The 13,802-nt window shown below is 36.5% G+C and overlaps 3 protein-coding genes across 3 annotated transcripts; 1 reads left to right on the plus strand and 2 right to left on the minus strand.

Moving 5' to 3' along the window:
• On the minus strand, window positions 1-541 carry LOC113758745 (uncharacterized protein At4g04775-like). The gene is made up of 2 exons (XM_027301479.1): window positions 380-541; window positions 1-330 (listed from the first exon to the last, which is right to left on the minus strand). Exons 1-2 carry the CDS (start codon window positions 539-541, stop codon window positions 1-3), a joined length of 492 nt encoding a protein of 163 aa, XP_027157280.1.
• Window positions 542-5,089: 4,548 nt separating this feature from the next.
• On the minus strand, window positions 5,090-6,848 carry LOC113763520 (allene oxide synthase 3-like). Its single transcript, XM_027307353.1, has one exon. It carries the CDS (start codon window positions 6,744-6,746, stop codon window positions 5,280-5,282), a length of 1,467 nt encoding a protein of 488 aa, XP_027163154.1. The 5' UTR covers window positions 6,747-6,848; the 3' UTR covers window positions 5,090-5,279.
• A 5,699-nt stretch (window positions 6,849-12,547) lies between these two features.
• LOC113763913 lies at window positions 12,548-13,287 on the plus strand. Its single transcript, XM_027307910.1, has 2 exons — window positions 12,548-12,997; window positions 13,081-13,287. The coding sequence occupies exons 1-2, from the start codon at window positions 12,718-12,720 to the stop codon at window positions 13,176-13,178; spliced, it is 378 nt and encodes a 125-aa protein (XP_027163711.1). The 5' UTR covers window positions 12,548-12,717; the 3' UTR covers window positions 13,179-13,287.
• Window positions 13,288-13,802: the final 515 nt, after the last annotated feature.

Here is a 13,802-nt window from a genome sequence, read left to right on the forward strand (position 1 = left end):
TTATAATACATCTTTCTGGGGTAATTGCAATAGATCATTATTTCCTAAATTTCCAAACACCCAGACTGCAAATACTGCTAACACAAAGCCATAGGTGATTGCAAGAGCTGCAGCAAACTTCCTCTCCCGTGATGCATGTTGTTGCATCATAATTTCCAACCTTCGAACCTTTGTCTGCAATTTTGCTGCTTTGCACTCCCACTTTTGTGCAGACTCTTCGGCATTTGTGAGCTGTTTCTCCATTTGATTGATTCGCCGAAGCAACCCAGGTATAATCTCCACTGAACGCGGACACATTTCTTCATCTATCCATTTCCAATACTTGCATCCCTAACTCAAATTCAAATTCATAACAAAATAGCAATTACTAACAACTTACCTCAGCAATTACTAACAACTTCACTAAATTACTGCTATCCATTACCTGAGCAACTGGACATTCCGCATATCTTCGACCTGGATTCCGTGGAGTCCATGACGTTTTCAGAATGGTACTCAATCCGCAGCCACACATTGGAGGTATTGGATTTGATCTTGGCATCTTCCACCTCGTCGTTTCCAATGTTATACGTGCAAGAAAACCCTAATTTTTCTTTCTTTTGCAGAAGAAGAAGATGGGATTTCAACAAATGGGCAAAACTCGATTTCTGGAAAGGATTTCCGTTGCTTCGATTTTGCCTTGCTACAGAATTGAAGAGTTGCATCTTTCTTTTTACGCTACTTAGTTGCTGGTCCCGAGGGTGCAAACATGAACGGACAAAAATGCCCTTTACTTCCGGTTAGATTTGTGGTTAAAGTCATCAGAAGTCCTCAAAGTATGCATTTTTAATTGTTTAAGGATCAATCGGAAACAAATTTTAGATGGGGGGCCAAAAGATGACAACGGCAATAGTTTAAGGGCTCCCCAGGTTTTTTCCTCTATTTATTACAACCCAAAACTAAAGAGTTAAGGTCATTTAAAGAAAAACTAAAGAAATTGAGAGGGGTTTCCTTATTATGAGATTTATAAGGTTTAATTGTTAGCTATAAGTTTTGTAAAACTATCCAATTTTAAAGACGGTCATATTTTATTACGGAATTGTTAATAATAAATGAAGTATAGATTGGAAATCATAGACAACTAATATTTCTTTCCTATTCATGGCATCCTATGTTTGGAAGAGTCAACTTTTAGACTTATGTTTTGGGTTTATATTAGATAACATTAGAACATTTAAGTAGATTGTGATAGCTAAGACTTTCCCAGCTAGGGATGGCAACGGGGCGGGGTTGGGGCGGGAGACCTTTCCCCCATCCCCCGCCCCGCTGCCTACAAAATCCCCCCGCCCCCGTCCCATCTCCCGTCCCCCGCTCCCCCCTCCCTGCCCGGCCCCGCTTCTCCCGCGGGGCTAATAAAAATTTGTTATATAATTTTATTATGATTAAATTTTAGCAAATAATCAAGTACTAAAATATTAACACATCATCAAATTATTATTAATTATAATTTTACAATTGAAACTTATATAAACAATCAAACAAAAAATATTTGAATACAATCCAACATGATGAAATAAATATAACTAAAGTAGTCAAGTTTTCACTTTTGGCACAAATACAATCACTAATTCATTATTGTGCTTGTGCTTTTTTTAAGAAAAAAATATTATTGTATTAAGTGTAATTAGGGATTTAGTATAAATGTATTAGTAAATTTAGTATAACCAATTAATAATTTGTATTAGTACACATATATAATTATTAGTATAATTAATAATATCAATTATATTATATATACTAATAGACATTATATAATACATATAACTAATAATATTATTATAATAAGTTTGTAACTAATTAAATTATATATAATATATATAATTATTTATTTATTTATTTATTTATTTTATATATTATTTTTTTAAAGTGGGTGGCGGGGCGGGGGATGGGGCGAGGGTACACTCCCCCGCCCCCCGCCCTATTTCTAAGCAGGGGGGAAAATATTCCCCCGGCCCCCGCCCCAACACCCTCCCCATTAACCCCCCGCGCGGGCACCCGCCCCCATTGCCATCCCTATTCCCAGCCTTACGTGATATATTTATGTTCATATCGATTCCATATGCCTAAAAGTAATTCTAATTATTAAAATAAATCAAAATTAAAAAAAAGAGCATGGAAAGTTAGAGGTTCAATGAGAAGCCTAGTTTAAAAATCCTCTTTGCAATACATATACATAGATTGTACGGGTCTTTTGATCAAATAACCTATTTTTCAAAAAAGGTTTTTCTAACAGGTGGCCAATAGTCATTTGTTAACATACCTAAATTTCATCTAACCAATCATATATATACATATATTAACAACTAATACCTTGCTACGCATTTATAGAATTTCTCCAATTAATCATACCTTTTCAGAAGTCTAACACCTAAAGTAAGTGCCCAATGGGCACCCATAATAGTACTCAATGAGATGTACTTCATGTGTTAGATTTCTGAAAAGATAAGATTATTAGAGAAGTTCTATAAATACAAGAAAATGTATTAATTGTTAATATAATATATATTGAGTACCCAATGAGCACTGATCATTAGACATACCATTTCAAAAAATATTGTAACAATGATTGAACTCCAAATTTTATTACTAATCTAATCTCTGACCTTATTCCTAACAAGTGGCAGCCTCCTTAATGTTTTTTCAATCAAATTATTCAAAATCAACAATTTCTCGTCACTACCATTAGCGGTTGATGGAGTATTGGTTGAGTTTTATCAATTTAATAATAAGAGGCGGGTGTATTGACCTTGTAGAGAAAGCGTTGGGGCTGGATAGAGTGTAAGAATTAGCCTAGGCTGCCGAAAGTAAATTGGACTGCGATGTTTTGCATGCCCACAATTGTTGGAATTGCTTTTGATTCAGCTTGGGATGTTTGCCTGGCTTTTCTGATGGTGTTGCCAAGAAAAGGCAATCATCAAAATTTTTGGTAGAGAGGATTTCTTGGCTTTTGATAGTCTTGCTTGGAAGAAGACCGTCAACAAAGAAGGCAATTAGTAAAGACGATCAGCAAAAATCTTTTTCCTTTTCTTTTTTTTTTTTGGCAGAAAGGGTAGTTTAGAATATATGAAGGAAAATGTAGGCTATTGGGTCTATTTTGAAGCATAAATAGTGAAAGCAAGAATGATGGGTGTAATTTTTAAAATTTAAGGAGAGCTCTCAGAAATTGGTCGAAACCTCGAGGGAGGTTTCTGAAATTATCCCAAGTTTAAATTAAGCATCCAAAATTTTTTGAGTGAGGTAAGTTGATAGTCGAGAAGGGGACCAAGAGGATGATGGATTCATTTTGACCTATATTAATGACTAATGACGGAATTTATCCTTTTCTCATTTTCCTTTGAGTCTTATTGGATGGAGAGTAAAAAACGATATTATGAGAATAAATAGGGAAAATCGCCAATTTAGTCCCTAACCTTTGTTTTATTGTCGATTTAGTACCTATACATTATTTATAACCAATTTAATCCCTAAACTTATATTTCGATTCCAATCAAGGAGCTTAGCGGCGGCGCCACCGCATAATTTCCATCAGCTCAACCCAAAAGGGGTATTTTAGGAACTTCCATTCTTCAGCCTTAACCAAAATTAACCGAAACCAGTCTTATGAAAAATACCCACCCAAAACCCAAAATGAAAACAAAAATGACCTGTTAATGTAGATTACTCAAAACAATGCTTTCTTCGGCTTCTTCTTATAAGTAGTTTATCTCACTTTTAGTACTCACAGCCTCTTTCTTTGGAGCAACGGCTTTTTTGGCTTCTTCTCACCGGCAACAACAATGGCAATAGTAGTCTTCACAGGAGCAGGCTGCTTGAACGAATTATTCACCTTAAATAGTTTTTCCGATGCCAAATGCCTTTTTCAACTAAACCGACAAAAGCTACTTGAAATTTGCCAGCAACTTCTGCTGCTTTTTATGAAATTTGCGGACAATCGGGTAGGGACCAGGTCTAGCTCTCTCTTTTATCGCAATAATTGCCTCCTTAATCATCTGAAAATATGCCATGGATGAAAATTGAAAATCGCCATTGCTGAAATTGAAGACCGAAATTTGGATCAGATTCAATAGCGACCTTGTTGCGACCAAATTTGACATGGAGGAGATGGGTGGAAGTGCTAGAAAGGGAGAGGAAGATGGAGGAGGGGGGTAGAGTGGGAAGAGGGAGGTAGAGAGGTTGCGGTTGTGGGAGAGTGCGGCAGTGGAGGTTGGGAGGGGAGTGACGGTGAAGGAGGGGATGTTGGGTTGGGTGTCGGGAAGGTGGTGGCGGTGGTGGTGGAGGAAGGAGACGTGGTGGTGTTGGTTTGGAGACGCAGGAATTTGTGGAGCAGAGGAGAGCGGCATTGGAAAAGTATTTGAGGAGGTTGGCCAAGCATCCGGCCATTCGGAGGAGTGAACAGTTGAGGTTGTTTCTGGAGTCGCAAGGAAAGCTGCCGCTGGTGAAACGTACGGATGTTGCGTCGAGGATGTTGGATGGGGCGGTGAAGTTGCCGAAGCAGTTGTTTGGCGCGGAGGTTGTTGCCGGAGTGGTGGATGTGAATGAGGTGGCCCAGCCTGCAAAAGGTGGGAAGGATTTGCTGAAGCTTTTCAAGGAGTTAAAGCAAAGCGTTACTAATGATTGGGGTGCAACGAAGCCACCTTTGGTAGAGGAGGACAAGGAGTTTATGGAGAGGAAAGATAAGTTGTAGGAATTGGAACAGGAGCTCATCAACGTCTCTCAGCAGGATTGAACCTTTTGTTTAATTTTGGTTAAGGCTCCAGAATGAAAGTTCCTAAAATACCCCTTTTGGGTTGCTCAATTGGAAAGCTGATGGAAATTATGCGGTGGCCCCGCCGCTAAGCTCTTTGATTGGAATCGAAATATAAGTTTAGGGATTAAATTGACTATAAATAATGTATAGGCACTAAATCGACAATAAAAAAAAGGTTAGGGACTAAATTGGCGATTTTTCCGAATAAATATGAAATTGAATCAATTTAAGAATATTTTTTGTAATACGAGTTATTTTGACAATAAACTCTGGATTATACATATAGTATCAGAAGTACAACGAGTCTATTAGGAGTAATGCTACCAAGCAAAAGACACAAACCCAAAATATATGTATACACACACATACACGCACAAGTTTATAGATCCCCGTGACCCAAAATATTTAGCAGTAACACTTGATGAAGATGAACCACCCAATTTTAATTATTAAAGAACTAGTTGATCCCAGGTTTCTTTGAACCGTCACATGATTACGAAGAGGCCGTGGTTAGTGACGTGACGGTCACCAATGGACCCAACAAAACCGTGGCAGCGTCAACCGTAAAAGTATCGTACTTGAGAAAGAATTCCACTAACATCAGCCTGGACAAGAGCACCACCAAATCTTTCGCCGGGCATTGCTTATTATTCTTTGATGGATTATCCGTCTCTCTTCCATTAGACCAACAAACGTACTCAAGCAATTTCTCGCCTTCACCGACGAACCTATCCCCGACAAATTCTTCAGCATTGGCAAATATCTTAGGATCTTTGGTCGCAAATGGCTGATACCCAAAAATCATTTCACCCTTCTTGATCAAGAACGCCGAATCGTGGCTATTGATCACGATATCCTCCCTGGCCTTGCCATATTGGAAGGGTACGGCAGGTTCGATCCTCAATGCTTCATATGCCACTGACTTAACCAGGCTCATTCTATTCAATCCAGATAAAGTGACCCCGCCTTCTTCCTTAACAATGGTCCTGATTTCTTCAGCAAGCCGACGATGCAATTTCTCTCCTGCAGCTCCAACCCACTTGATCAGAGCTGGAAATAGGATCTTCATGCCGCCATAAGCGTTGAACCCTGCAAGAAAAACCAAGTTATGGCAAGCTTCATCTCTTTTGATCCCTCTCTTCACAGCTTCATCCAATATTGTGCTGCCGTACTTGTAAAATGCGTCATAAAGCTTCTGATAGCCTGATTTTACTAGAAAAAATGGCAGCCCGAATGTGTGAAACAGTAAATCTTCGAGAAAATGCGGTATGAACTTGTTCCCAAGAGATACCAACGGCGCCAACTGGAAGAATAGCCACTTATCAAAACTTGTTGGTCCATCGGACCCAATTTTCGTATCAGGATCAGCAGGGCTCTTATTATCGCAGAGCAAACGAAAGACGAAGTCAAATGAAGCTTGATCGCTGAGGTCGTTGAAATTTGCTTTTCCGTCCTTGGACATATCATCATCCAGCTTAACAAAGAGCTCCGAAAGCGAGCTCTGGAAGATTGGGATGAACCGGTTATGTAATTTCGCGAGTTGGGATAGGAAAAGGCCTTTGATCTCGGCGTGGGAAGGCTCATCAGTGTCCAGATAGGCACATGCACGATAGCCACCGGTGAAGGTGGTGGAGGGCATGTAGGTGCCATCAAGAACGTCTTTCTTCTCTACTCTGGAATTGTCGAAGAGGATTGGAAAGCTAACAGCGTCCAGGACTGTGACAACCTTAGAATTATGAGCCATGAAGGGGCCAGGAGGCATATTGCATCTGAAGACTGTGGACTTGTATTTTTCCACTCGACTCCTGAAGAATTCATCCGCGCCTTGCTTGTAATAATAGTCACTCCGGTCCCTGAGCACCCCGAAAAGGGGCCAGCCGTAGTCACCGGGGATTTCTCTCAATAGAAGCTTTTCCGGCGAAGGGACAGCATCAACATTGGCAGAGAGAGGTGAAGACATGGCTAATGGATTCTTTGTTTTGTGAGGAGAAGTTGAGTTTTTTTCTATTTTTTTTCAAGCGACGAGAAGTTGAGTTGATTCTAGGAAACGATAAATAGACCAACAAACAGCTAATTTAGAGTCTATTCTTTCAATAGACTATAGTTGATGCTTCACGCGAATTGATGATGACGGTAGTATCTTGTGCTGAGCAAATGGAGCAGGCAAATTGACTGCAAATTTATAGATGGCTACGCTGCCTGCTACCAGTATTAATATGATGATCTTTACGCATGTGCGTGAAATATCCACGGTGTGCGTGCATTGGTCGGCGGAAACGTATACATTTTGAAGAGTAAAAATACGATTGAAGTTTCCTACATTTCGGGCTTGTACAAACGGAGCACGTATTCAAATTCAATGCTGGATTTCTTGGGAAGACCGTAACCGCAATAAATGTTAGAAAATTGGTTTAATTTCTTCTACGGAGAGTTTTTGTTTTGTGTAAAAGTAATTAGTTTTCTAATTAATTTTAGTTACTTGAAATAGTAGCCAACAAATTTTTTATTTTATTTTGATTTTAGAAGTTATTTTCTATTCGTATAAGTTTAAAAATTAGCATTGATTTCCTATTATTATTTGGCTTTTGACCAAATAAAGTTATCTAGAAATAGATAGGTTGACATATTATAAAGAGGCAAACAAGGGGTACACACAAGAGCGTCATATAACTTTATACATTGGCAATGAGAGAGGGTTTTTAAAAGATGAGAGATGGTATGCAGTGGTTGAGTTTTGAGTCAAATTGTATTCTTGTATAGGATTCTCTTTCTCATAATAAAGTACATATTTTTCTGGAGGTTCAATGGTGGAGTCAAATCACGTTAAATATTGTTTGTCGTTTATCTTTCATACTTGTGACTTGTTTATCATTAAATTATTGTATACTTGATATCTCGATAGTTGTTTGTTCCGCTTTTGAATCCTAACAAGTGGTATCATAGTTTGGTTGCGAGACTGGACTGCTCACAAACGCTTAAAACCCAACAAACTGTATTAGAGTAGGGTTCAAAGTTGGATCCTGATTAATTATTGAGATCAAGTGGATTGGTAGTTGTTACTAATTGGACAATTTAATGAGTGATATCTTTATTTCAATGATTTGGCAAAAAATATTGATGGTGAAGGCTAGAAATTTGAAAAGTATGGAAACATTTGACGGTGAATCTAGACAGGTGATTCAATGATCAAGGAAAAGGTGGGGTCCAATGTTGATTTTGGACGTGAATCGATGAAAACTTTCTTACACCTCTAACGATTGATATTTCATCCTGATGGCTTGTAGATTTCGATTATATTCTTTGGGTGGCGTAGCATGTGTCCCAAAGAAATAAAAAGATCTAATTTTCATGCTTCAGAAGACTCTGATAGTTACGAAGTGGAGTTTTGAAAATCACACGTGGCAAGACAAACATAAGGATAGGGAAGAAATATATTGATTTTACCACTTGATTACTTCAATGAGTAGAGTTAGAACTCACAGAAGGAGATCTCGTGTTGCGAGTGGTGGTGAGAAGAAATCTTGCAAAAGAAGACGATGAATTGAGACATTTCTCGTGAATCAACAGGAAGTTAGATTCGGAATAACTACTCATGTTCATTTGTCAATTGAATCAATTTGATATTAGAACTGATTGATTCGGATGTTTAATTCGATATCATATTATTTGGTAGTTGAACGCAAATTATTGTTAAAAGAAATACTCGTCAAGGTGGATATTTGTTAGATAATTGACTTAATTTCTTTTAGTGAGGTTTCTTGTTTTGAATGAATGTAACTAATTTCCTAATTGATTTTAGTTATTTGAAATAGTAGTCAAGAAATTTTTTATTTTGTTTAGAATTTAGAAGTTATTTCTTATTTTGTATAAGTTTACAAATTAGCATTGATTTTTTGTTTTTATTTGACTTTTAACCAAATAATATTATTTATAAATAGGTGATTTGGAATACTACAAAAAGACACACAAGAGACATATACAAGAACGTCATGTAACCTTATACATGGGGGATAAAAGAGAGTTTTTGAGAAACTAGATATGGTATGCAAGGGTTAGGTTTGGATTTAAGTTATTTTTTCTGCGGACATAGATTTAATGGTGGAATCGAACCACGTTAAATATTATATGTCGTTTATTTTTCATATTTATGACTTGTTTATTATTAAATTACTATGTAGTTGATATCTCGATAGTTATTTGTTCCGCATTTAGATCCTAATAATAAATTTAGTAGTATCAAGTATCGACCAACAAGAAGACGAAGATTGGGTCTCGTTTTAAAAATTCGGGTACGTGTATAAATCACCATTCTCTTCTTCAGATGAGTTGAATACTACAACTAGTTTGGAGTTCAAATATGCGCACAACGACTCGGGGAAGAAAGCAATAATTTATAATTGTTCGTTAGCAAATTACGGAATTTTCCAAACAAGATAGAATCATAGGACTTGAGAACTTATAATCTTCGAGCAAAGGTATTGAATTTTCCAACCTGGATGACTCCCATGGATTATCCCTATTAGTAATAACCGATTTCCCAATGGAAACGGCATTACTCTTATTTATTACTGTTAGAATAGTCGACAGTCGTTTATGATAGGACTTGAGAACCTTACCCGGAAAAAATTATTGGACTTGGGAGCACTCGAGACCACAAGTATCGAACTTGGCTCATCTCCCAGTACTCTTTCTTCATTTCTGGCAGCGTACGTTACCGTTTGGATGCATGACATGTATTTTCGTTTATTAATAAGTATTAGAATGAGTCAAATTTAAAATAATCGTATTTCTTTCTAATAAATAAAGATACGAATCATACGTCTAGATGTATATTATGAAAACGACTGAAAAAGAGCCAAATTACACAAGTACTATATATAGGTTAACCAATTACTCAAAACTTGGAAATTTTCAATCCTAGCTATTTTTCGCTGTGAATCAGGAAGACTTGTTTTTTTTAGTACTAGTACAAGTAAAGCACGTGGGAAGTTCGCCTTGCTAAAGTAAGCTGCTTTGAAAATTCATCAGAGAATAAACCATGCAAAAAACGATTGAGCAAAAGGTCCTTTTCTCAACTTCTGGGCGGTACGTACAAATTGTGGCCGCGGAACATCAAGTCATGTTCCCCGTTGTGTTGCATGGTTGGATCTATAATGTTGTACTGCTTGCACAATGAAAGTGAAAAACGCCACATCAGTTCGATGTATCCTCCACGGACAATCCTATCAAATATATTAAGAATTCTCAGAGTACACGGCATTTAATATATTCATTGAACTTTCGTACAATCGTGAGAGAGAGAGAGAGCCTCCAGCAGTAGATTCACCTTTGACCTCGTACAAGCTTAGTTAGAGTGCCCCTTCCTCCTGTACCATAAGAATAGAATAGATTGTTAAGATTAAATTTTTTTTTTTTTAAAAAAAAACAAAAGGGGTACACAAGATTTATAAAAGGGAAGAGTGTTTTACTACTATTTTTAAGTTTTCATTTGAAGACGAATAATGTTGAAATTAGAATATAAACACGTATTTTTTTTAATCTTTTTTATTACTTTTTTTATCTTACATATATCATATTACAAAAAGTATTACATAATTCTTTCAAATAATTTTTTATCTAAACAAATAATTAATTTCTCACCAAACTTTGGTTGGTTGTATGAAACCTAAATTTTGAAGTAAATCTGGTTGGCGATAGATACAATACGACTACCAAAATGAACAACATCCTCGTAGGGATAAAGCGCCTTAAAAACTAGGAATCCCGCTCCACAAGGCCTTGGGTTGTCCCACAACACGGCTGCCCTGATCTGAGTATGGCCGAATCCTGTCAATTTATACGATATACTTCACACAGATGTATGCCCTCTCAAGGCTTTGTTTGGATTGTATTTTTCTTAATTTTTTTATGAAAAACTTGCTATAACGATTGATATATATGAAGTAAAAAGATGATTAAAAAATGTATCCACAGAAAACGTAAAAATATTGTAAATCCAAACGCAGGTCCAGCGATAAAATCTACTCCCTCTGTCTAGAGGTGTCAAATAAAATCATTTAATTAATTTTATCCATACCCGCCCATTAATAACTGAATATGGGTACATTAAATTTTTATATATGAGTATAAATAGGTTACCCAATTATACCCAATTATTAAATGGGTATAATTGGATAACCCATTAAACCCAATTAACCCATTTAACTTGCATTCCCAAACTTCTTTCTATTTTCAGTTTTCACCGTCAATCTTCTTCTCCTCCCCACCAGCAAGCCCACTGCTTCCCCCCCTCTTCCTCCAGTGTTTGATTCCCCTCTCCCTTCTCCCCGTCTCTGCTTAATAGAAGGTTTTTGCCCCTTCCATGTCCGATTCCTGAGCTGATTGATGGATAACTTTTCTAATGCCATTAGATCCTGGAAACGCCACTTATATTTTTTAGCTCTAGTTTTTTTCCCTTCATTTGATACCATTGCATTTCTTTGCTTAATGTTCACAGGAATCTAAATATTGTGAGAAAAGTTGAAAAGCTTTGGGAGCTTGAGGTACAAGAAAATTAGAATCAATCTTCAATTTTGTTTGGATGGAATTGTTGGCATAGTATTTGGACATGGGAGGAGAGAGACAGAGCATATGCTGCAGATCCTGCACCCCGGATGCAGTTGGTGGTATCTGTAGCATTGTGGAGTCTACAGGTAAGGCTTTCCTGCTTAAATTTGTGGTGGGATGCATACTTATTGGCTGTAGTAGTATTTGAATGGGATCTTAATTTTGCTGGTTCTATGACAACTCTACTGGGAAAGTTTTACTTGTATGCATTCGTTTCCTTGCAATCTGTGAAGCTGTTTGTTATTATTGTTCCCAGTAATTGCAAATTTGGAAAACTTCCAGTGCCTAGTAATTTCTTTTTAGTCTATTCGTAACAAATTTGTTCAGCACTACTGGTAACAATTTCTTGAAGGCTACAAAATCTGCAATGACGAGGACAAGATTGGTTGGCCATAGTTTTTCAAAATTTACACGACGCTAAACTGAGGTCTAAAGATCCAGCCATGTTCTTTTTCTATAACAGGAATCTTGTTAAGTAGCATATTCTTTAAATTTTTCCTATAACAGGTATCTTGTTATTGGGCATGTAATTTTTTTTTTTTAATAAAAATGTTGTTGGAAACGGGATAGAAAAGCATAGAAAATTAACATGATAGAAAAGCATAATATCTCGTATATAATATCATTGACAGTAGTATTTTAGGTTCAATCTAATGCATTGTTTAGGGGAAAGTTTCTGGTATAAATTTGCTTCATGTCAATTAAGCCACACATAACACATAAAAAGGTGGATCATATACACATGAAATCCTCTTTTTCTATGTAATTTGGTTTATGTGAACGGTGGCATATGTCATAATCTACCCATATCCTTGTAAAGGGTATATTTGGCTTGGATATGTTTTAGGTTCTCGATATTGTTGTAGTGCTAGAGTTTGAGCTACAATGTGGAATGGAATTTTGTGGCTTGTGTCTTGTGTATTATTCAGCCTTTGTTGTTATGACATGGTTATATTTGTGCCTAGTTATCTGGAAAATGGAAAGATGCTGATTTTGTTTGCATGATCAGGCTTAAATTGGTTCTAGCAACCTTGTCAGGATGCTGATACTGATGCACTGAATGCAGCAGCATCACTGTTGTAAGGTTCTCCCATTAGAAAGAGTCAAAAAGCTAAAAAACCAAAGTAGCAAGGAACTTTTTAAAGTGATGAAAATTGGAAGTTGTTGAAACTTGGGCTTGGCTATCAAGTCATTGAAACTGGCAAGTGCAGTCAGCACAATTAAGTCTGAGAGGGCAGGGCAGGACAAGTTATATGTAAGGCTGAGAGTCTTAGATAGGAAAACATCAGATGAGGTGTACAAAGTTGGTAGTATAGATAACAGAAATGCTATCCCTTCATGATCCAACAGATGAGTTGTCAGAGCACATTCAGGAACTATGTTCTTATACAAGCCATGAGCCTACCAATACAGATGAGTTGATCCAAGGTTCTTCAAAGCGTTCGAGACAACTCACGTCATTGATTTGGAAGGAATTTGATATATTGTATGTTGAACCAGATGGTTCACAAAGAGCACAATGTAAATGGTGCAAGCGTGATTATGCATGTGGTGGAACAACCGGAACAAGCAACTTATGGCGTCATCTTTCAAATGGAGTAACAGGTATGTTATACTTAACCTTTTTGTGCACATGATCTTGTATTTTACTTTTTTAGTCACTTATTGAACTTTACTTTTGATTTCAGCTTCTGAAGATGAAGAAGATAGAGAAAGACTGAGTATTGACTTTGCACCTTTAGTTGCTAAACTTACTAACCTTCATGTTGGCGGATTCCAACAATGAGCTGGAGGAGTTTTATGCTATGCTATGCAGTTGTACGAAGCTTGTGCTTGTTAAGTATCTTGATAGAGTAGCTAGTTGTGGGAATTCAAGTAGCTATTGTTTATTCTCGTACTGAAGGTTGGCAAGAAGTTTTGGCCATGTAACCTTTCACTGTTCTATCAATTATTTCTATTTATTGAAAATTTATCTTTGTTTGTATGCTAAATGAAGTGATTGCTAATCCTTATCAGGATTTTTAACTATTTTTTATGTTAACTAATTTTGTTTTATTTATTATATTTATTTGTTGATTTTGTCTTATCGCTTTATTTCCTCGTAATTTATTAATTTGATCATTTTTTAGCATCACTAATTTATGACAAATTTTAGTCTCCTTTCTTACCTTTTCAAAATGAAAATTTAAATTTATACACGAAAAAATACTAGGGGTTCAAAGTTTTGTATTAAATTTTTATGTTAACTTTCATATTATTTAGTCCAAATTTTTAGATTATCATTGTTCAATTATTAAATAATATGTAATTTTGCAACATAGCACGCGGATGAAAAAAAAATTGATAATTAGACTTATTTGGCATAATAAGTAAATATTTAAAATTAATGATGGGTGTAAAATAGTATAAA

This window comes from Coffea eugenioides, chromosome 2 (genome assembly GCF_003713205.1).
Source record: "Coffea eugenioides isolate CCC68of chromosome 2, Ceug_1.0, whole genome shotgun sequence".
Taxonomy (NCBI): Eukaryota; Viridiplantae; Streptophyta; class Magnoliopsida; order Gentianales; family Rubiaceae; genus Coffea; species Coffea eugenioides.

Excerpts from the sequence above, each read along its gene's own strand:
- LOC113763520 (XM_027307353.1), bottom strand. The coding sequence starts at position 6,746 with ATGTCTTCACCTCTCTCTGCCAATGTTGATGCTGTCCCTTCGCCGGAA.
- LOC113763913 (XM_027307910.1), top strand. The coding sequence starts at position 12,718 with ATGCTATCCCTTCATGATCCAACAGATGAGTTGTCAGAGCACATTCAG. Across the intron at positions 12,998-13,080 it reads TCTTTCAAATGGAGTAACAG|CTTCTGAAGATGAAGAAGAT; the intron begins GTATGTTATACT and ends TTTTGATTTCAG.
- LOC113758745 (XM_027301479.1), bottom strand. The coding sequence starts at position 541 with ATGCCAAGATCAAATCCAATACCTCCAATGTGTGGCTGCGGATTGAGT. Across the intron at positions 331-379 it reads AGTTGTTAGTAATTGCTGAG|GGATGCAAGTATTGGAAATG; the intron begins GTAAGTTGTTAG and ends AATTTGAGTTAG.